This window comes from Rhyacophila brunnea, unplaced genomic scaffold (genome assembly GCF_057557595.1).
Source record: "Rhyacophila brunnea isolate RB1 unplaced genomic scaffold, BYU_Rbru_1.0 scaffold_10, whole genome shotgun sequence".
NCBI lineage: Eukaryota > Metazoa > Arthropoda > Insecta > Trichoptera > Rhyacophilidae > Rhyacophila > Rhyacophila brunnea.
Genome location: NW_028232752.1, coordinates 3,060,485 through 3,084,594, shown reverse-complemented (window position 1 = coordinate 3,084,594; position 24,110 = coordinate 3,060,485). Strand labels below are relative to the sequence as shown.

The following is a 24,110-nucleotide window of genomic DNA, read 5'->3' as shown; positions in this document are numbered from 1 at the left end:
CAGCTCGAAGACCGATGAGAAGAAGAAGAAGAAAATACTTTGCCATGTAACCAGTTAAAACCTGTTCGTTCATCAGAAAGTGAACCGCGGTGGGGTGAAAAACTCCGAGAGTGGTGTGTGCAATACTCTCGGCCAAAATCCCCACCGCTGTGATTTTTTCTGAAAAGGAATTGGTATTAATGGTCTTTGGTTGCGTTGGTTGTCATGGGCTGCTTGGCTCTGATATCAGAGGTGGTGTGTAGATCCTGGTTGTAGGGTGATCCCTGGTTGGGTATGTCGTCATTGCCTGCCGGGGATCTGAAAGCATAAGAAGTGTCGAGAGGTCCTGGTTGATGACGTCTGCTGCTGCTGCTTTGGGTCTGTAGATCTGTAATTATAGAGTTTTTTTAGTGGTTCGTATGTTGATTTTACGGTGGTAGCGGAGGGTTGCGTCTTAGTATGATTCGTGGTCTGTTGAATTCGGTGATGTCGTTTATGTCATAGTCGTTTAAGTTCCTGATTGTGGGGTTGGGGTGGTTTGTCATGGAGTCATAGAATTTTATTGCTAGTTTTTGTATATGGTCTGCTAGGGGTTCTATTTCTAGGTCGTTGTGGAGAGTCGATCCTCTGACGTAGTAGGGAGCGCCTGTGATCGAGCGTAGGGCTACGTTTTGTACTGTCTGGAGTTTTTTTTATTAGGTTGGGGCTTCCGTGTGCCCAGATAGGGCAAGCGTACGTCATGATTGGTATTATAATTGCCGTGAATAAGAGACGTTTTCCTCTGAGGGATAGCTTGCTGCGTTTGCCTATCATTGGGTTGAGTCTTGCCCTGGCTATTCTAGCTTGTCTGTCTTTGATGTTTATGTGTTTGAAGAAGTTAAGATGCTTGTCCAAGTGGAGGCCTAGATATTTAACTGTGTCAGTCCAAGGGATGGCCGTGTTATTCATGCGAAGAGATTTTGCCTGTCTGCTGTGTAGGTTAATGCGGTGTGAGAATACGATTGCCGCACTTTTTTCAGCGTTGACTTTGATGCGCCATTTCTTGCACCATATGGAGATGTTATCTGTTGCTTTCTGCACTATCTTTGTGGCTTGATTTCTGTTGATGGATTTGGCTAGGATTGCAGTGTCGTCGGCGTATTGGGCTACTATGCAGGAATTTGTTGTAGAGTTTAGTGGGATGGGAATATCTCTAGTGTATAGATTGTAGAGAGTTGGAGCTAAAACTGAGCCTTGGGGGACTCCGGCGGTGGGAGTCCGTGTGGTTGATCTGATACCGTGGTATTTGACCGAAAATTGTCTATCTGTGAGGAATGAGTTTAGGATTTTGATCATGGGGAGGTCGACCTCTGCTCTGGCTAATTATCACAAACAGTAATTTTCCCTTTATATGGTTTTTGGCGGCTCCGTGAGAAGAGAATCGCCTCCGTCTTCTCGAGCGACTGAAATAATCAGTTAATGCCATTTTATTAGTTACTAAACGCTATGTCAGTATGGCGGCTAGTGAAAAAGATGGCTGTGTCATCTGCGTACAGTGCCAACGTGCAGTTGGCGTGGTTTGGCATATCACTTATGAAGTGATTGAAGAACCTGGGCCCCATCAAACTACCCTGTGGTACCCCTGCATCGATAGTGCGGTGAGATGAATTCTCCTGCTTGACCTCTGCAAAAAGAGCTCGATCACTCATGTAGTTCTGGATGATTCTTGTGATATACACGGGCATGTCCGTGGTAAAAAAAAATGTGGATTAGGACGTCATGCCAAACCGTGTCAAATGCTTTTTCGAGGTCTAAAAGGACCATGCCAGTGGTCCTGCTCTGTTTCAAATCGGCGATCACAAGCCCGGTAATTCTGAAGAGTTGTAGGGTCGTTAATAGATCCCTTCCTGAATCCGTATTGGGTGTCCGAAACGACTTAATTGTGGAATGGGAGAAGCATCGAAGGATCACTTTCTCTAACGGTTTGCTTAGGTCATCCAGTAGACTGATTGGTCTGTAGTTTATAGCCAAAGAGTGGTAGGTACTTCTAGGGTTTTCTTGGGTGAGCCGTTTTCCAGGTCTTTGTAAAGTATCCGTGCGGAAGACATGCGTTGAAGATCTCGGCAATATGTACCCGCGCTTTCTCGGGAAGTCGTTTCAACATGTATTTTGTGATATTGTCCCGTCCGGGTGCCTTTATGGCGATCAAGGTATTTTGTAGATCTAGAGCTCTCGCGCGGTTCAACATTATTTTAACATCGTCGGGATCAATGTCTTCTTTCGCAAGTGCAAGAATTGAGATGTTCACCAATGCCTTAGTGGCTGAATTGGTGTCCGACTGGATTTTGGTATTATTTACGACCCATCGGCAAGGGCATCTGCTTTTTCGAGATCTGAGTAGGTATACGAAATTTTGACTGTTCGCGTTCTGCCTGAGAGGTTTTATGACAGTCGGGTCCGTTTTAATCGCCCTGAACAGTGCCTAGAGCGAATTCCGGGGGTCGTCTGTATAAATTCTGCAGTCCTTGAGTTTATTGTCCCAATGCTCGGCTTGAAGTTCTCATATTACTATCTTCTTGAGTTTACCTTGCAAAGTATTGATCTCGCGTTTAATGAAGTGATTTTTACGTGTAGTTTTGTTCCAGTTCTTGCGTAGCTGGTTTCTACTGTTGATGAGTTCTCTAGCCTCATCATTAAGGTCCACGCTGGTGGAGTTTTACTTGATTTTCGGAATATACCTAGCTTCGTCGCGCTGTGAGAATAGTCTCATTGAATACGACGGCCACTATCTCTATCTTTACCTCAGCGCTCGAAATGTAACATTTTACCAAACGCAGCGCTCGATAATTTGACGAAAATATTACCCAACGTTATTATCTAATTGTATATATACTTAAAAAATAAGTGTTTTAGATTTTTTTATTATATGGCATATGTCGCTCAGACGGTCAAATTAATATTTCCACGAGACGGAGTGATAATTTTTGGGATGTTACGAACCGGAACGGTGCTCCGGTGCGTTCCGATCCATTTCGAGCCCTGCTTTACCTCCGTTTGAAAGGATCTAGCGTGAGACCAATGCATCGATTCATGTGCCTCTTGTATAGGTGCCATTTGGCCTTTTGAGTAGTCAAATTGTATTTTACTTTCTTTATCTTATTCGCCTCCAACTTCGAAATAAATTGGCAGGTGATCCGACTTCAAAGCGTTTACAACTCTCGGGACATCAGTTTCTGGGGAGTTGTTTGCTATCACAAAATCTAAAACAGCTGGGATGCAACGAGCTTGGACACAGTCAAGTCGGCTCATCAGGATGTGACATTGAGAAATCGCAATTCTCTGTTATCTTTAAGAGGGCATTGCCTCGAGCGTTTTTGGAATGACGAATTCCAAATCTTATGATGTGCGTTAAAATCATCTGCCCGGATGACTGAGCCTGCTGAGGTTGGCAAGGTGACCACCTCTGCCTCGCTCATTTTCTCTTTGACATGCCCATATACCGAAACTATGGCACGTAAGCGTCCATTTAAGTTTACTCCAACTGCTAAATCCAATGAGAGTCTTAATTATTGGGATGGGAGCATGTTTCAATTCAAGTCTTGGTTGACTAGTATCATGACCCCCCCTTCACTGGGCGAGGGCGGTCTTCACGATAGCTTGTAGTCAAAACCAATAACGGAGAAACGGTCTTTTGCTTCACGTCTAGCACCCGGAGTAGGTCAGTCAACTCCGGTCGCTTATTGCGCTGAGCAATGCTGCAGGCGTTGCAGGAGATTATTTTAAGTGGGCGCGTGTTAGCCATTTAGGCCGACATCCCGCATTTATTAAGCAGAGATTCGGCTCTGCCAAGCCATTATTCCATGGACAGGGTAGGCTCTGCTTGAATAGAGCGCATCATTTTGATACATTCTAGGTAGTATGGCTGGAATGTCATCTATGGTGACACCATCCTCTCCATGAAAGAGCAAATTCAGTGCTTCCACCAGAGTTGAAGGAATAGGCCTACTATGGGGGCTATGGATCGAGAACTGGTTGCTGCGAAAGCAGATGTTTGCGGTCTCGCGAGAGCTGCCGTATATGATAATGTTAGGGGTCTACCGCACGGTAGGCTGATTTGTATGGTGTAGCTTTGGTCTTAGGAGTTGCTGCGGCTGCTCTGCGAGCTACTATATTGCCTTAGCGGAGGCAATGCCTGAAATTGGCTTGGTGGTTCATTTATAAGCGTACATGCCCCTACAGATGATAAGTCGGATTAGGAAAAAGAGGACTTCTGTGCCAAAACAGGACGGGAGGAGATCTACACTGCCATTGTCGGAAAACATATTCTTCACAATGAAAGTACCTAATGACAATGGTGGGGGCGGCTCTCGTGGTGCAGTGGGTAAGGCGCTGGCCTTCCACCCGAGAGCTCTGGGTTCGATTCCGGTCATGACAAAAACATTTATGTGTTTTTATCAAAGCCTGAGTGTTTGTGATTGTTCAAAATTACTAACAACCACCTTGTACGAAAAAGCAAGGACGTGGTTATTAAGAATTCTATATATAAAAAAATGACAATGGTAGGTACCCGACTAATTAACTGTGCAGCGTCACTAAATATGGTTATTGGTAGCACAATGTTTTCCCGTAAGGATGTATATAAGGGAACTTGGAAATCCCCGGATGGGTGCACAATAAACCAAATAGACCATATTTTGATAGACAACTAACAGGCACAGATCGGATCTAATGAGCGTCCGGACATACAGAGGGGCTAATCTAGACTCAGACCATTTCCTAGTGGGTGGAAAAGTTAGAGCAAAGTTCTCAAACACCAAAAAGGAAATGGGAGCAAGAGCAAAACCCTTTGACACAGAGAAACTGAAGATTCTGCAGGAACTGGCTAGTTACCAGGAGAGCTTGAACACTCAACTGAGCGACAATGTTGAGGTTGGAGACCATGAATGACCATGGAAACCCCCGAATGACTGAACTGTTAGCATCAATAGCACTATAGAGTCACACATCAATAGAGTGCCTCCATTGTTTGACTTGCCCCAATTTCTCTATTGACACCTTAACGTGGCAGATTTCCCTGGTCTTATTCAACATACCTATACTGCATGTCGGAGCCAGGGGGCATCTGCACCAGCAAGAGGGGATTTCTGGATCTCATTAGAGAGTCGATATTACCTCGAAGCCTTTCGCTCTGAGGATCTCCGAGATTTCTCTTATTCTAGGCTGAGAAGTCTCTTGATGACTACCTTGTGGATCCTATCCTCTGCAAGGGTGAAGGTATGAAACACGGCTCCGGAATCACTAGCAACTTGTGCGCAACTACTGATTCCGTTTGCACGGAGTAATTTGCTCCTTTAATTTGGAAGGAGCATTTTTTTCACCCTAGAAGGTATTGACAGGATCTATTACCGTCTTATGATTTTCACCCATTACTGAGAGAATGACAGGAGGAACTCGGGTTTAGCGAACCTTCGGAGGGTTTGCAGAAGAGGAGGGGAGTTTTGGTAGGACTGTTGTAGTTGGGGGTATTTACACCGAATTTAGGGCTTTAAATTTGTTCGCTGTTTGAATGAGATACCTACCTACATCGAAAGCGGCCGTTATGGGTCTTTGCAGTGACTCGCTGCTACTGGAAGGGGAATTTGGGAATAGAGATACGGAAATTCCGTCTCCATATCCTGAGAGAGGCTATTGAAGGTGTCCTCATTAGGGGTGTCCCCGTTAGGGGGTAGAGTTCTCGAAGGGAAGGTAGGGGTTATGACTAACATATATATATAATCTTACAATGGAGACAGGTATCTTTCCGGAAACGTGGAAGGTGTCAAAGATTACTCCAATCCATAAGAGTGGTACAGAGTCATCAGTGGAGAATTACAGGCCGGTAGCTGTTCTCTCTGCACCAGCAAAAGTTCTTGAGATGATCATGCACAACATGATTTCTCCAAAAATTGAGTTATTTATAATAAATGAGCAGCATGGATTTAGAGCAGGCCGATCAACGGAAACTAACCTGATGGTATTTACCAATTATGTGTCATCGGCACTGGATAGAGGCCACCAGGTTGACTGTTCTTACAATGACTTCTCGAAAGCATTTGACAAAATCGATCATGATGTCCTGATGGAAAAACTCCAACTTATTGGATTGTCTGATCGATTTTTGAAGCTATTCGGGAGTTATTTTAGGAACCGTCAACAATACGTATCGTACGGCCTTTATCAATCACAGACCTTTTACACATTTTCTGGTGTCTCTCAGGGCTCAAACTTAGGGCCGTTGCTGTTCTAAAAATGCTATGTTTTTGTTGTTCGCTGATGACTTGAAACTCTTTTTGAAGTTGTCACCTTGGACGATTGTCGTCAGCTCCAACTTGATATAGATAATATATTAGATTGGGGCAGGCGTAACAAACTAGAATTCAATATTGATAAATGCAATCTTTTGTCGTTTACCAGAGCCTCAAAAGTGTTGTTTTTCCAATACTCGATGCATGGCAGAGTCCTGTTACGAATATCATCTGTAAGGGATCTTGGCATTACGTTTGAGAGTAAATTGGCATTTATTAGCCATATAGTTACCATTTGTAACAAAGCGCTTAAAATGTTGGGCTTCGTCATGCGTACTTCCCGGGTCTTTTCGAATGTTACGGTATTAAAACATTTATTTAATTATTTAGTTCGAAGCAGACTTGAGAGTGGGTCTATTGTTTGGGCACCGCATCAGTTGAAGTATGGCCTTATGGTGGAGAAGGTTCAGAAGAAATTCTTGAGACTCCTTTATCTGAGGTTGTACGGATACTATCCGTGGCTTTATCCAACTGACTTTCTCTTAGGCATGCTTACATACTGCAGTTTGCAGTTTAGAAGAAATCTTTATTTAGCTACGTATTTTTTTCGACTTATACGAGGTATAAATGAGAACTCTGCCATTCTGGGCAGTGTTGACCTGTGTGTCCCTGATAACTATCGTAGAAATAGAGAACATCAGTTGTTTATTCTCCCAAGGTGCAGAACCAACCTGCCACTGGCAATGCCAATAAAATTGGGAGGGCGATAACTATGTTCAACGAAATTGCTTCGGGTGTTGATATTATTTATTACACCTACGTTAGGATGAGTATAGGTGGACGTTGTTTTATAAATTCTTTAAATAGGGTCTGTTTAACTCATACGGTGTACTTCCTTTTACCTATCTAATTAATATTTTTGTGTGTACATATTTCTACTGTTTAATAACATACTATCTATCTCTTTTTTATGTAATATTGTTTTATATTTCTTTGTTTCTAAATATCATGTTGTGAACGTCTTAAACTTATAATTTGTAATGTCCACAATATGTTAAAAATAAATAAATTGAAAATTAAATTGAAAGAAGGGTTTTATGAGGGGAGATATTTGAAGAGGTTTTATAATGTATTTAAATACTATATACGTATGTTATCCATGGTGGTACCTCACTAACACGTCGAAACGAATAATTATTAAGTACTTTAAAACGTAAAATCTTTGAAAGCTTTTTTTGTATACCTATCATAAAATTGTCAAACCCATCAATAAATATAAAGGAAAATGATGATAATCGTAAAAAAATAATAAATGTGAGTTTTTTTTAATTTTTTCCAAAGGAATATTTTCTGAAATAGATTAAAAAATGGGAAATAAAACGTGTGAAGTCTAGCAACCCATTATTTTAGATGACCACACTAAAATGGGTGGAACTATAGGAGGCGTGCAGGTATGTGTCATGTTTTGAAATTTGTTTAGCGTAGTTACATTATTTTGAATCGTCTTATTAACAAAGTTGTATTTTTAAAACTTCACCGACTTTAGGCAGAAGTTATACTGTTCGGGATATTTTGCATCAGATGCGTTATGTTAAACTATTCTATTATCAATTTTAACTGTCATTGTTTACTATGCGAGGCAAGTAGTTGGGTACGCCTTTGTCGAATGTTGACGCATCCACAGTTGGACAGGTAACCACTATTATTATATTTTATACTATTTTGAATGTTTTATTTGATATTTAACTGTGTTTCATTTCTAACTAGCGAATTTTATATCATCAAAACAACTAACACGTCGCAAATTAATGAAACAGTTATTTGTTACTAACCGTTTTGCCAGATTTTTAATTTAGTTTTTCGTAAAACAACATTGCTATAATACTGTGTATATTTTATAGTATTTTAACCATATATAACGCTTAAATGTATTCCTAATTAATTGTACCCATTTAAAACAATGTTTGTATGAATAATTTTGTGTAATTATTTCCCTAAAAAAAACATTAATCATAGACACAACAGCTACCTACTAATGTATTTTGCAATTTTTTAGTGTAGGTACAAAAAAATATTTTGTTCAATTAGATTACGATTGTGACAAATTCACATGAAATGGTTTTAGCTAAATATTTTTCTAGAAATTATTTGCAATAAAACATATGAAATCTAAAATGCTAATGAATCTATGAGTAATAATATTGATTCACTAAACTGCTTCGTGACATTCCAATGAATTATGATTGTGATTGTAAACTAACGTAAAGCTATGACTCCTTTGGATCACTTAAATTTTTTAATTCTGGTTTTAACACCAAGTAGTTTTGCGCATGTTTTACGTTGAAAGCGTGTAACGCTCCGCATCATCTATCTACACGTCTTGTACATCATCATATCGTTATCAATTAATCACGGGAACAGTGTTGCCATCTTTTCAAAGTGTAATTATAGTACAGAGCCTCCAGAGAGAAATTATAGTATTTGGGGAAAAAATATAGATGGGGAAGATTGGGTTAGTTATAAATAACAGGGGTAAGTTGCAACAATCGATTTAAAATGGCAGCCAATCACAATTTCAACGAAATTTATTAGTCGTACGTCAGATGGTAGTGTAATACACACTGTGGTCTAAAAATCAGTTAAATATATTGCGCCAGACAGGAGTTATTATTAATAGTTTGTTTTCGTTTAAGAGTATTTTTTTTTAAAAAGGTAAATATTTTCTGTTACTTTTATACTTTATTAATTTGGATATCTGTGTTATATATTTTCTTGCCAAAGTATTGTAAAATATATGTACAGATCTTAAATTCACTCAATATTACAGCAATAACAAAATTTTGAGGCTGGAATTCAATTTTAGATGATGGGGTTGGTTGCAACAAATGTTATGGGGTTAGTTGTAACATATTGAAACTGACCCTAAGTAAAAAAAAAAATGTTATATACCTATATATATTATTTAATAATAATAGTGATATGGAAACATAATTAATAAACTGTGGTTGTGTAAAAGACCGTTAGGTATTAACGGATGAAAATTGAGAGATGACCAATGGAAATAAGGAAAATGAAACATGTGGGCATACTTTATCTGTACCAATATAATGCTTATTACATATGTGTCAACTGCAAATCAGATGTCCCTATGCCTCCGAGTAGATGTTGCAATTTGCCCCAGAGGTGTTGCAAGTACCGCTGTCGGGGCAGGATGCAACGATGCTCCATTTTTATATTATAAACATACGTGTATGTATTTATTTTCTATAAATTAACTTGTTTATTCATAATAATGTATACTTTAATTATCAATTATTATTTCTTCATTGGAATACATTGCGTAAGTTTGAAAATAAAAAATACAAAAATAGAAACATCAAAAGTGTTGCAACTAACCCCATCTTCCCCTATGCGTTGTCATCTATTGAAAACGTATAGGTTTTTTGTTTCTCAGAATAAAAATAACGGAAAATTTGAGAAACTCCGAGACCCCTTTTTATTTAGGTACCTCTTGCCACCAAAAATACTTACCAAAGAATTCAATAAATTTCATTTTAAACCAAAGTCAAGGGATTTTTTTACATTCTTCGAGCAATTTTTTTTTCCAAGTTCTCCAAATCTTATATTGCGAAATTATAGTACTTTGCACCAATTTATCGAACGGAAATATCGAAATTTTAGTACTTTTTACATATTTTTTCCGATATTCAAAATTATAGTATTTTGGGCGTACCATACCTGTTTTATATCGTGCATAGTATGCGGACCAAAATTATAGTACAAATACTATAATTATAGTATGGTTGGCAACACTGCATGGGAAGCAGTGTTGTCATATTTTTATGATGCTTATTTTAATAAAAAAATGGAAAAAATATAGTATTTTGAAAAAAACTATTTTTGTTATTGATTTTAGGATTTTTACAGGTTTTTTTAAATTTCCCGATATCTCGAGAATTCTTTTCTGGAAATCCCGAATCTCGAGAATTCAAAATTTCATTATTTCGGGAAATACCCAACTCTATATGTGTTGTAATTATTATGTTGATGCAGATTATTTAAAATATAATTATTATCTAAACTGAATAGTGGATATTATTGATCATTGAGATTGACGAGCAATGTACAAATTCTGAAAACTAAATCATACAGGTATCAGTAGCGAAGGGTGGAGGTAGGCTGTTAAGGTTAGCCATCAATTGTGTACATTAAGCTTTTTAGTCATATGTATTTGTTTTTATTGAACTAAGACTACAATTTACAGATGGTGTTGGTTAGTTTTTAAAAATCAATTAAACCCTGCCTAAGCCATACGACAAAATTGTGCACACTTTTTCATTCATTCTCATTTGTTTTCGTTGGATTAAGAATACATATTATTTCACATATTGTTGGTTAAATTCATTAAGCACTGCCTAACCAAACTATAATAGATAAAAAAATATTATTCTATCTATAAAATATCCAAAGTTATGTATGGTTTGATTGCATAATTGTATATATTTTATAGATATACGTGTATTGTTTGACTTTATGGCTTGGTTTTTGCAAGGTTTAATCCAAATTAAATGATGCTTGTGCAAACATTAGTGTTCTCGATATTCCTATACGGAGTCGAGTCGTGGACCCTGAAGGCAAGAGAACGGAAGGCAATTGATGCCTTTGAGATGTGGTGTTGGCGCCGAATGCTTCGCATTTCTTGGACGGAGCACAGGACAAACCAGTCAATCATCCAGGGACTGAAGATAAAGGAACGGCTCTCGACGATATGTCTGAGAAGAATTCTGCAGTTTTTTGGACATATTGTCAGACGCGGACCGGACAACCTGGAGAGACTGGTAGTTTTGGGTAGCCTCCAGGGAAGGCGAAGCAGAGGAAGGGCGTCTGCGCGATGGAGCGACCAAGTGAAAGAGCTGACTGGGAGCACCATCCATTCTGCCCTGAGAGAAGCGGAAGATCGAGAAGGATGGAAAGTCTTGGTCGCTCAAAGGATGGCGAAATTTAAATGTGGTCACGATCCTCAGCCATGAGTGCACGACCAAGAAGAAGAATCCAAATTTAAAAACTAACCGACACCATCTATATATTGTAGGTTTATTTCGATGAAAACAAATACGTATGACTGACAAAGTTTAGTGTGCAATATTTGTGGCGGATCTTAACAGTCTACAACCACCCTTCGCCACTGCTAAGTATACCATAATACTTAATAATATTATTAATTAAACTTACAATTTCAATTTTATTTTGTTACATTATATTAATTAAAATAGTACCTATCTGCACTTATTTATATTTATCCAATTTTACTAGGATCATAATATGGGCCTCCCTCCACTAGTGGAGGTTAAACAGATTTTTGTTTTTATGAGAAATAGATGTTAGCCACTTGCTCAATCTATTAGGTCTATACTCGTGACTCCAAACACAAATTGAAAAACAATGTGTATTTGCCAGACCCACGACATTATAACCCGTCGCATAAGTCGCTCGGCCATCATGGGGTCGTACAAACATATTTAGTAAGTAATTTATTATTATTTCATGTTTGTCTGAGTAGTGGTTTTTAGATAATTCTATTTGTTTGTTCGTACAAATACCTATTAAGAATTTGGCCAGTTGAGTATGTAAAATTACCCGGAATTCTGTTTGTTTAGAAATGCGTGGTTAGCCGGCTTAGGTTTAAACCGGCTTGGAAGCTCTACTGTGTAATGACATGAGCAAATTTGCAAACCTTTATATATGTATCCCCTAGAAATAATTTTATACTAATCAAAAATAAATTTGTACACATTTCACTGATCACCCTGTGATATTCTAACTGAAAGTTAAAAGAGTCGATATCTACCGACACCTCCGTGTTGACATTATTGCATGTTTTAATGATGAATTAAACATTTAATTGTTTCAGATAAAAGTTCCCGATAAAAGAATGGTATTCACCGCGGTGTGGTGCTTGCTCCTGCCTCTGGTGACCGCCCAGCTACCCCCGGAGTTCACCGGCGACAGAAATGCAGTACTTCCCCAGCAGAGTGGCTATCCTACGCAAGGCGACTACGCCCAGCAGAGTCCTAATTTTCCGCAGCAGTCCAACTATCCTCAGCAGGGAAACTATGGGCAAGGCAATTACCAACAGGGAAACTATGGCCAGAACGACTACCGTCAAAATAATTACCAGGACACCTCGTACGCGTCGAATTACCCCCAAAGTAACTATCAAGATGACAGATTCGGCCGGGGAGATGGTTTTGAGGACGACGGCGTGAGCGGATATGAAGACGGGGGGCGTGGCGGCTACTCCGACGGGTTGCCACGTCTCGTCTGCCCCCTCCACTGGCTGCAGTATAGGGACTCCTGCTACCGTTTCATGAAGTCACCTTCCCGACCCCGCATCGAGGCCAGGAAGAACTGCCAGGCTTACGAAGCCGACCTCGTGTCCATAGACTCGGTGGACGAGCACGGCTTCCTCATCTACCAGCTGACCGCGCAGGACCCTCAACATCGCCGCTGGTACACATCCGTCCGCCAGCAGGCGCCGCAGTCCTGGGTCAACGACGGGGACGGCTCTGCCCTCGTCAACATGGATAATGCCTTCCTCCCGCGTGACTTTGACAATAATCACTACATCGGCAGAGATTACCTGGTCTACAAGTACTCTGATCAGCTCAGGCGATGGGGCTTTGAAACAGTGATAGGTGAGGAGCCCCTGCTGTACATCTGCGAGGCACACGTCTCCAAGCTCGCGTACCTGGTGAGCGACGACCGCACCTACACTTATGGGGTGAACGTGGATGATCCAGAGAAAATTCCTCGAGGGCCCTACTTCATCAAGCAACCCACGGATAAGACCTTTGACTTGTCCCAGCGAACGCTGACTAATGATGTGGCCCTCAGTTGCTTCGCCGGGGGCTATCCGACCCCCACCTATGAGTGGTTCCGGGAGGACTTCAAGAATGACTTGCTGGTGGCGACCCAAATCAACCCGCTGTCTGACTCGCGGTTTACCATCAGCGGCGGAACACTCATCATTTATGATCCTGACAAGCTGGCCGACCGCACCAACTACCACTGCCGCGCCACCAATCGATTTGGATCCATAGTCTCCGAGAGCGTGTTGCTCTCGTTCGGCTTCATCCGGGAGTTCAACTTGAAACGTTCCAACGAGTACGGCGACAAAAACTGGGGCACCGTGGTATCGTGCGACCCGCCTCCTCACTATCCGGATGTGAAGTATTACTGGGCGCGTGACTTCTTCCCTAACTTGGTGGAGGAAGACCGTCGTGTGTTCGTATCATATGACAGCGGCCTGTACTTCTCTGCGCTGGAAACAATTGACCGTGGCAATTACAGCTGTAACGTGCAAAGCAAGGTGTCCGACACGGGTCGCAGTGGCCCCTTCTTCCGCCTCTTCGTCAATCCCCATCCCAACTACCAGCAGATCAAGTTCCCCAATAACTTCCCCAAGGCATTCCCCGAAGCACCCAAAGTAGGCCAGGAGGTCCGGCTTGAGTGTATGGCCTTTGGCTACCCCATCCCCTCATACAACTGGACCCGGCGAGGAGCCGACCTTCCCCGCCACGCCTCCCTCAGCAGCTTCAGCAGGGTGCTTACCATCCCGCGGGTCTCTGTGGAAGATGAGGGTGAGTACGTGTGTACTATCAGTAATGATCGAGCCGCCTTGAACAACAGTCTCTATTTGAGCGTACAGGCTGAGCCTAACTTCACCATACCCCTGCAGGACAAGCACGTGGACAACAAAGGAGACTTCACCTGGACGTGCGAGGCGTTCGGCGTACCCGACGTCAACTACACATGGTGGAAAAATGGAAACCCGCTTTCCATGGAGACACTACCCGCTGAGGACCGCGACCGCTACTACATCCAGGACAACATTCTCACCATCAAGTATGCCGACCCCGAAAGGGACCCCGGCATGTACCAGTGCCAAGCTAAGAATCAGCTCAAGTCAAGGTTTTCGTCTGCCCAGTTGCGTGTACTCTCCCTCAGACCCACGTTCAAGAAGAGGCCCCTTGAGTCAGAGACGTATGGCGCCGAGGGCGGCAACGTCACCATCCTTTGCAACCCGGAAGCTGCTCCCCGCCCCAAATTTGTCTGGAAGAAAAACAACAATGTGATTGGTGGCGGCGGGCGCCGCCGGATTCTTGAAAACGGCAACCTCATCATTAGTCCCGCTTCCAGGGACGATGAAGGCGTGTACACATGTACAGCGACCAACCAATATGGTTCTGATGAGAGCAAAGGCCGTCTGATTGTGTTGCAGGCGCCACGCTTCATCGAGCGCCTACCACCACGTATTCACACCCAGATCCACCAGAACCTCTTCCTGCACTGCAATGCGTACACTGACGAAGTGCTCGATACCGCCTTTATCTGGACCCACAATGGTATCCGGATGAGAGATACAAACTTCATTGAAGAAGATGACAATGTGTACGATGATAGGAGGTTGAAGATCGACGGTGGGATCCTGGACATTTTCAACGTCTCTCTGTCTGACTCTGGCGACTACGAGTGTATCGTCAAATCCGCCGTTGGCAGGATCTCCTCGAGGACCATCCTTATAGTAGAGGGACCACCCGGCCCCCCAGGCGGCCTGCAGGTCATCGGGATCAAGAAGAACTCGGCCACCATACACTGGACGGACGGTGCAGCGAACGGCAGACCCATCCTTGGATACGTTGTGTCCGGCCGCACCAACTGGAACTCCACCTGGGTCAACGTAAGTGATGCGCTATTCGGCAGAGAGGTGGACAGGTATAACGGTAGGAAGGAGGGTATCATCGAAAACGCCTTGTACCCATGGTCCGTGTACGAATTCCGGATTCAGGCGTACAACGAACTGGGATTCGGGCCACCGTCCGGCCCCAGTCCCCAGCACTCTACTCCCTCTGACAACCCGTACCGTGCCCCGCACAACATTGGAGGAGGAGGTGGCAAGATCGGTGATCTTACTCTCACCTGGGACACGATCCCTACATCTGAGCAGAATGGCCCTAACATCCACTACAAGATTTTCTGGAGGAGACTTAAGCACGACAGCGAATACCAAACGCTCCTGCTCAAGGAGTTCGGCAACATGGGCATATCCGTGGTGCACGTGCCCCCCGAGTTCTTCTACACCAAATACGAGATCAAAGTGCAGGCCATCAACGACATCGGACCGGGACCCATCAGCGAGCCCGTGACTATCTACTCCGCTGAGGACATGCCCCAGGTGGCTCCACAGCAGGTGTCCGCCCTCTCCTATAACTCCACTTCGCTCAACGTCAGTTGGATAGCCATCGATCAATCCAGAGAGATGATCCGCGGTAAATTAATTGGCCACCGCCTTAAATACTGGAAGAAGGACAACACTGAGGAGGAGTGCGTCTACTCTCTCTCCCGTAACACCATCAACTGGGCTCTGGTCGTTGGCCTGCAGCCCGACACCTACTACTTCGTGAAGGTGATGGCTTTCAATTCGGCCGGTGAGGGACCCGAGAGCGAACGCTTCTTGGAACGCACGTACCGCAAGGCGCCGCAAAAACCACCATCATCAGTTCACGTGTATGGCATCAATCCGTCTACCGTACGAGTTGTGTGGCGATATGTGGCGCCACCTCCCGACGAGGAAACCCTTTTAGGCTACAAGGTGATGCTCAATTTTTTATTATCCATATTTTTAGTTCCGCAATTAATAAACCTGTACAGTGTACGGCAAGAAAGACCTCATTTGAATGTGCCGGGAGAGCACAATGTTGTTTTACTATTTTCTGTTTAACTGCTTTATATCCCAGAGATCCCCACTCACCCTGTAGTAGACTACATTCTTTTATAAAAATATTAACAATAAAACAGAAATAATCTATGACACTTAAAAGTAGTACATTACCCACTCAAAACATCAAAGACAAGCCATAATACATGCAATTACCTACTTTAGCTATTTTGTCTCTTAAGTTGTGATCAAACTGAGATCCATGTCACGCTGTCACGGCTACAAATTTAGTCTATGGTTTCGTCATTTTGCAGAATATTTTGAACAACCACCACCTCTCTAAGTTCAATGATGGCGAGTGCCAACTCTAATGTATTAGTATTTTCAATTATTATTAATTATTCATGCTAATTTCAATTAATTTTAACATTTTCTACGTTTGCGTACGTATTACTTGCAATATTATATCCATAGATAATATTTTGAACAGAACCCAACCTGCGGACTATAGATAATAGACAATATTCTTATAGAAAATACATAGTGCCAACCACTAAAAATAAAAAACCTGATTTTGACATGATTCGAAAAAGTGTAGACATCTAGGCAATGATAAAAACATTCAAACCGTCATGCAGGTGTCGATGCAGTGCGGTTCAACGTGAGGTAACCTCATTGTTGTTTTGGTGATTTCGGCAGATTTTGCCTACTGACAATGTTCGTTTAAAGGTTCAAAATGTCCTACGGGATGGGACCATCAGTCTGATAACATTTTAAAAAAGAAGAACGACATTATACAATTTTTCCCGTAGCGGCGGCTTACTGTGATGTCAAGTGATAGTCCGCGACATGCACCATAATATATTTCGCACTTTACATAGACAAATAATATGTCAAAGGCTATGTAAGTGATAAGTATCTTTTTTAGTAGTGGAAGTAATGATGGGGCGGTTTGCAGTCATGAAGGGAATTTTATGCACTGATGACGATGAATATGGAGATCAAAACAAATTGATTCACTTTTGTTGCGCGTGTTCGCCACGCTCTTTTTTTCAAATTCTGTATCACTGCCTACTTCAATTGAGTAATAAACATTGTATCTAACATTCCAGATAAGGGTCTGGGAGATCGATCAAGATATGACGAAAGCCAACGACACGATCGTACTTGTGGGGAAGAACTTGGAGGCGTACGTGGACAACCTGTCACCGGGCAAAGCGTACCACATGAGAGTGCTGGCTTACAGCAACGGAGGCGACGGCAGGATGTCTTCTCCGACCATCACATTCCAGATGGGCGATTACCAGTCGGCCGCCTATCTGGGTGGAGGGGCGTCCAACGTCAGCACCAGTATATTCTGCATGCTCCTCGCGGCGATAAGTTGCTTATTGTTTGTTACCGAGAACAGGGTGCACCTTTGATAGCTGAGAAAACTTTATACATTCCACGTAAGCCATTTAAATTGTTGAATATCAATTTTTTTCTCGCGCATTTTATTTTCAATCACTGTTATAAGTATTTTTTTATTTATTACAGAATTAATTTTTAAACTCAAGCGTGCGATCGATCGGTCATGTCAAATATTTCAAAGACTTATTATTGAACTACAGTACACACATACACCATCATATGGCTGACATGTTGTGGCGCTGTATGTAATGTGGGTATACAAACGGGTATTGAGATATACGTGAAAAGGCTGGGAGAATATTTCTTACATAGTCTTAAGGCTCTGGCACACAGAACGCGATATATCGCGGCGGGCAACGATTGTGTGATCGTCGTGGCGGTCAGCGATTTAAGAACGTCACAGGCTGTGATACCTTTATGAGCGATCCAGTATCATGGTTGCTTCCTAACGGATATGTATTTTTTTTTAACGGTTTTTGTTCGGAATGAGTAGTTTGGACGAGGAGCAATTCCTTTTTCTATTAGCCCTACAAAGTAATAGAAAAAACGACGATGTTGGGTACATGACATCAATATGAAAAGGGAAAGATTTGGGAAGTACCACCGCTTTTTCGATAAATAACTCCGTTTCTTCCGCTATTGCACAGATCACGTGGCTGATTTTGTAATTTTGTACAACGGTATCGCTGCCTACTGTGATCACGGCTGGATCGTCCTGTGTATAGCTGGGATGATGCTATCTTGTGAATACAACTAGATCGCGTTCTGTGTGCCAGAGCCGTCCAGTCAAAATCATCTCATTTTTGTTAAAAGATTGATTTTATTCTCAAAAAATAATGGTCGTGTAATAACTTATTTTCTACAACTCCCGCTAACCGTTTCATTAGAAATCATCACATTGTGTCAAACTATATACACTCCTATTGGGGAGTGACATATCGTCGCTGTAGGATTGGTTTGTCGATTAGACCAAATCTTTAGGAGACGAAAAACAAATTTCATAATCCTATATTTAAATACATGGAGATATTTAAATTGTTGTTTTTACAGCATATGAATGATGTATTCATTACCATTACAAAGTAATTTAAAGAAAAGGATGGTTCTGGTCCATTTAGATACAAAAAAACAATCTGCATTAAAAGGTCGATTTCGACAAAAACAGATATTCGACAAACCAATCCTATAGCGACGATATATCAATGACCACAATATAGAGTTCATTGTGTGATTGTATTTTTAAATGACTTACTTTTTCTTTACTGTGTTGTGTATGTTTTTTTTATTTTACTGACATTTTGATATTATCTGATATTATTTTCTTACGATGACCAATTTTAGTGCTTAAATTGTTTCTTTATTATGTTTTAGCATTTGTAATATATTGTATAAGACGTGAAATATGCTTGTAGCGGTGATATGAAAGATGGATCCGAGACCGCTCTTCTGAGTACATATTCAACATAGCCTTTTTGTAAATTTTAAATGTTTCTACTGAAATTTACATTAATTACTGAGGGTACAAAAATGACGTGAAAGCGATGTGTATAATAGATTATATTGTGAAGTGTCTATAATCAGCATAGAGTTGTGAAATATATTAAATTTATAAATTCTTTTCATAGTACTAATGAATGTTTTTTGATACCTGAAATATTATAAGATTACTAATAAAAATGTAAGCTATTACTTTGTTTACATTAGAGTACACTAAAGTCTTGGATTTTTTTTTATTACGGTCATTTAAAAGTTATGTTTTGTTTCTGTAATGTATGTAGTATGTGAAGGCGTACAAGTACACGCAGAGAAAATGTTGGCGACCTCGTAAAAATTATGAAATAATTGTCATAAATTATTTTAATCGTTCATTGCACTAAATTGATGATTGTTGCTGTTGCCAAAAGCTTCCACACAGAGATACGAGATGGCAATATGTTAAAATGAGGTCATAAAAATAATCACCCAAGGTCGGTGTGAGTGGTTCACTTGTTGTTCCAGTATTAATTGTAACCAGCGCATTATAAACTTCCATTGTTGCACATTGTTCTCCGAACAACAACGGAGAAGGATCATTTTCACTAACAACTAAAATATTCACTGATACGAATGCAAAAAAAATAATGTAGCAGCAACATTTCGTGTCTTATAAGAAAAATTTCCAGCTGCAGCAACTTGTTGTCTTTTCTGTGTGGTCGATTTTGCAACATCAAGAAAATAACAGCTTCACGTTTATTGCTATATTTATACTTAATGGGCAATTTGCGGTTTTTATGGTGTTGTCAACCGCCGTGTAGACGGGACTTAAGATATCATTGAGACTATGCGAGGGGTTTATAGATTTGTTTTAATCCGAGCCATTTTATTTACACATTTAATTAAACTTACTCATATATTTTTTTACAATATTCGAATAGGTATTTACTCTTCTTTTCTCATAATCATTATTGTTATAATATTGCATAATATATTGTGTACTAGTGTTATATTTTATGAAATGATATTTTTTTTATATATATGTACTTTTATATAGACTTTTTTCTATCATTATTCATTTGAAAATTGTGAATTTTTAAGTATTAGTACTCAAAATCGTATCAGACTGATTTTATAAACATTCTATTTTTTAATATATCAACAATAAAATGTGTTTTTATTTTTCTTTGTTGACAATGTTGTCGTTTCCATAAAAATCTTCATACTTTATATTATGTATTTTTAATTGTAAAATAGAATCTCTCAATCCTTTTTTTTTTGTTTGAAATTATTACCTGAATTCAAATGTTGTCGATTGCGCTTATGCATAATTATCTGTGTGTAAACTAAAATCTATTATAATATCTTGCATTTTATTAATTAGCTTATTCCTACTTATTTTCTTTAAAACTCATTTTCCGACGCATCTTGATATCGGAAACTACCGACAATTCTTGTAAAGAAATAATTTGTATTTATATTAATTGTAAAAAAATTCCATTATGATTTAAAATATAATAATATTTTAATTTGACTATGACAGTAAATGTTGTTTATATCTTTATAGATTTTAGAAATGTTTTTTACTCGTCAGGGATGGTATTAATTAGGTAAAATTATGTAAGAGATATGAATTACATACCTTTGGCATAAACTTTGTGAATTCTTTAACATGAAAATTGTTTAAAATATCTATACCATATCCGGTATACATATCTGGTGGACCTATAAAATTCTCATGTCTATTAATCGGTCACCATAAATCTTGTAATTATAATAAGACATTCAATTTCTTTACATTTTTGCAATTCAGTTTATTAACGATAGTCTGTCGATTCATGACAATAAATTTTGAGCTAGAACTGGGAATAATTATTATGTATTACTGTTTTTATTACTGATTAAAAATAATTTAATGTCGAATGTTTTTAGATGTCATGCACACGTTTTTTACAAATTTTATTTTATCGGATGCCTCATGCACAATCGGGTCAGTGCCCGTAAATTATATATTTACATGCTAGGTATTGTATTGTACAAATTGTGATTATTGTACTTCTATTAAAGATATACATTTTCTATAAATATCTTTTATTTGTGTTCTACATATTGACTGCTTAATACTTTGGACGCTGAAGACGCACATGGACCAGGCGGCCGATCGATGTAATTAACGTGCATTTTAAAGGTGCTAATTAAAATCTCATTATATAGTCAGCAGCAAATGAGTTAATGTGCAAACCGGCTAACTCCATTTGGGCAATTTGTACAGAAAGGAGAAAAAAACATAATAATTTAACTATCGAGCGGAATTTAACAATTCCAAAAATATACTATTTTAGCTTCCCTTTTATATCGTCTCTGTTCTGGCAGAACACACTAACTAGGGAACACTAGTTTTGAGTAATTTGACTTTGAAGTTGTTAAAATGTTTGAAATGGTCTATCATGTGAGTTTATTAAGTAATCGTAAAAAGGATGACTTTAAAATATAGACTTTATTTATTAAGAATAAAGTTTGAAATAAGGTACATTTTGGTATAACTAACTCAATATGTCATTTTTTCGAATTAGTGTCTTCTGCCAGAACAGTGACAATATATTATAAAGAAAATTTATATAAAGAGCGGAGTTGTTCCATTTATGATATTGGAAGTTTGGCAACTGCAGTTGGCTGTTTTGTTTGAAGTACGATAACGGATTTATTTATAAGTTTAGGAGTTTGAAATTTTGTATGAGCATAGAAAATATGCTTTATAACAAAATGCCATCAAAATTTCATTTTTGGTCAAAAGTGCAGTTGGCTGGTTTGCAGATTATCTCAATTTAAATGTTCATCTAGGCTGCTACTTCCTGTGATTTGTGGTTGCGTTCAGTTGTCGTAATGGGCGGCAGGGCCCAGCATTATTGATACCCTCCCTATAATACTACGTTTCAACTGTTTATCATTGTATTTGTGTGAGTGAATACCGACTTAACAGCCTGAAGCTAATAAAAAAATTTCATTCTAATATAAATCACAAACAATGGACAGTTGGAAATATTTAATTGAACCATTTCTCACCACGAATTTGATCAATGTGACGTAATATTGTGGTAAACCGTTGCTTATTATACAATTCTTCAAATTAATGCATGATTCATTTTTAGGTGCCATCGTATTTACAAAATGGCAGTTCATGATTGATAAATCTTGCGAGTCACTGTACAGTGAATCACCTATCAATTAAATGGACTATTATTATTGTGATATCAAGTGCTGACAGTCAACTGAGTACAAGTGACATTTATGATTAAAAACTTATCTGTTGTCACACCACCACATACCTATTGAAACGTTGCGTGAAACCTGTTTCATGCAAATTCAAATATGTGTCCATATTGTATGGAAAGATGTAAACATTTCTTTCCCAACTACAGACCCATTCAAGTCCGTGGCCGATTGCACAACCATCCTCCAGGAATCTATCTCGAGCTCTCCCTCTCATAGGCATGGTGTATTAAATGTTATATTTTTTAATAGAATAGATAATAAAGGATGATTTGAAAACAACACGTCACTTGTGATGGAAACAGTTATGTTGAATTTACAATCACATATTTAATATTAAAGTGTATTTACTGAACTTGGTCACCGGTGTACTTGTATTCATTCAATCCTTAGAACCTCATTCAATGGTCCATAATGGTCATAGACAAGTTGAAGTACGAAATGAACAGGACACATAGTCTGATAAAAGATCTATTTGTGTAGTGGAATGTAGTAAAGGGTCAGTTTGGAGAAGCCTTCATCCACCAGTGAATTGTCCCAGGATCGATCACGAGGAAAAACTTGGAAAATGCAATTTATTTTTACAGTGTGCAAAAGGAAAGTACTTAATATCAGATTGAATGTTTTTATTGGTTTTCTTTACATGGCAGTGGCTTATTAAAATAGGTAAAACCAGTCAATATTTCTATAATATTAATCATACTTCATGAAAAATTACAAACAATGGAATCTATTCTAATTAATTTTATTATTTATAATTTATCTGTGTTACATGGTCATTGTACAAGTTTTCGCTGACGCCCTGGTTTGTAAGTAAATCGGCCCGTTCGACAACTTCAAATTCCATATTATTACTCTGGACCAAATCCAATAATGTTTCCCCGGTGAGGTTAACGTAAGAGCCGTCTTGCGATTTGAAGAGGATGGGTATGTCGGTGGGCAGGCCCGCAGATTTCAAAACACTCTCGCAGTGCTCTAGCGTTGACCGGTCCTGCTCCATCATCCACGGACATTCACTCTTGATATAAAACGGAGGACGAATATCCATCACAGGGCTACCGAATTCGGCGCTTGGATTAATATATTGCTGCCCGTCGGCTTGCATTTGCCGGTCGAATGCACTATCGACGGCCTCAGAGAGTTCTAACTGTTCAATTGAGCCCTGAAACATTAAAGTCTACGTTGTATAAACAAATACACAACCATTTTTTCTCATTTTACATTTGTCACCTTATACTTCTAATGGACGATGAGTATAAATTAAATTTATAACTGGTTTGCAAAAAGGAAACATTATATTGGAAGCTCATTACAATAACTCTATAACAGGATTATACTATATTATGATTTTATAACTACAGTCGAACTTGGTTATTACGAGGAAGATGAGACCGACTATATTTGCTTGTTATAAGCATTTTTTTTTTTTTTTTCGACCATGTCCGATCCTGATAGGATCATATGGGCCTTCACAGAGTGGAGGTTTGTATTGACAGATTTTATTTTTTACGAGAAATGGATGTCAGCCACTTGCTCAACCTATTAGGTCCATACCCTGACACACACAAATTGAAAAACAATATGTGTACTTGCCAGACCCAGGATTCGAACCTGGGACCCACGGCTTTATAGTCTGACGCTTATGCCGCGCGGCCACCGTGGGCGTACTCGTTATATAACATTTTTCACGCCCCGTTCTATTTAAGCATAGAACATAAAAAATCTGAAAACCATTCTAAAAATTCCCGAAACAAGCATGGTGTTCATAAACTACAAAAGAAGTTGTTTATTGTAATGAAATGTTGAGCCGCCGGCACTGGTAGGTACCTACCGACTTCACAAATCTTTAATTTTTTACATGCAATTTCAACCATACGCGTGGATACTTTTTCAATGTTGTCGGCGAAAACACCAATTAGTTACTTAGACACTTAACTAGTGTCATAAACGTAATCCGATCCCAGCGGCGTCGGTCTAGTTAACTGCCCGGTCGGATT

The 24,110-nt window shown here is 39.7% G+C and overlaps 1 protein-coding gene across 2 annotated transcripts; it reads left to right on the top strand.

Moving 5' to 3' along the window:
* The first annotated feature begins 7,662 nt into the window (after positions 1 to 7,662).
* Cont (Contactin) lies at positions 7,663 to 20,917 on the top strand. Of its 2 annotated transcripts, none has more exons than XM_085949666.1 (3): positions 7,663 to 7,693; positions 12,154 to 15,894; positions 17,073 to 20,917. In XM_085949666.1, the coding sequence occupies exons 1-3, from the start codon at positions 7,667 to 7,669 to the stop codon at positions 17,379 to 17,381; spliced, it is 4,077 nt and encodes a 1,358-aa protein (XP_085805792.1). In that variant the 5' UTR covers positions 7,663 to 7,666; the 3' UTR covers positions 17,382 to 20,917. The 2 variants fall into 2 exon arrangements, with proteins under 2 accessions (XP_085805792.1, XP_085805798.1); XM_085949672.1 differs by having other exon boundaries at positions 7,681 to 7,934.
* The last annotated feature ends 3,193 nt before the right edge of the window (positions 20,918 to 24,110 follow it).

Excerpts from the sequence above, each read along its gene's own strand:
- Cont (XM_085949666.1), top strand. The coding sequence starts at position 7,667 with ATGGGTGGAACTATAGGAGGCGTGCAG. Across the intron at positions 7,694-12,153 it reads GAACTATAGGAGGCGTGCAG|ATAAAAGTTCCCGATAAAAG; the intron begins GTATGTGTCATG and ends TAATTGTTTCAG. Across the intron at positions 15,895-17,072 it reads AAACCCTTTTAGGCTACAAG|ATAAGGGTCTGGGAGATCGA; the intron begins GTGATGCTCAAT and ends CTAACATTCCAG.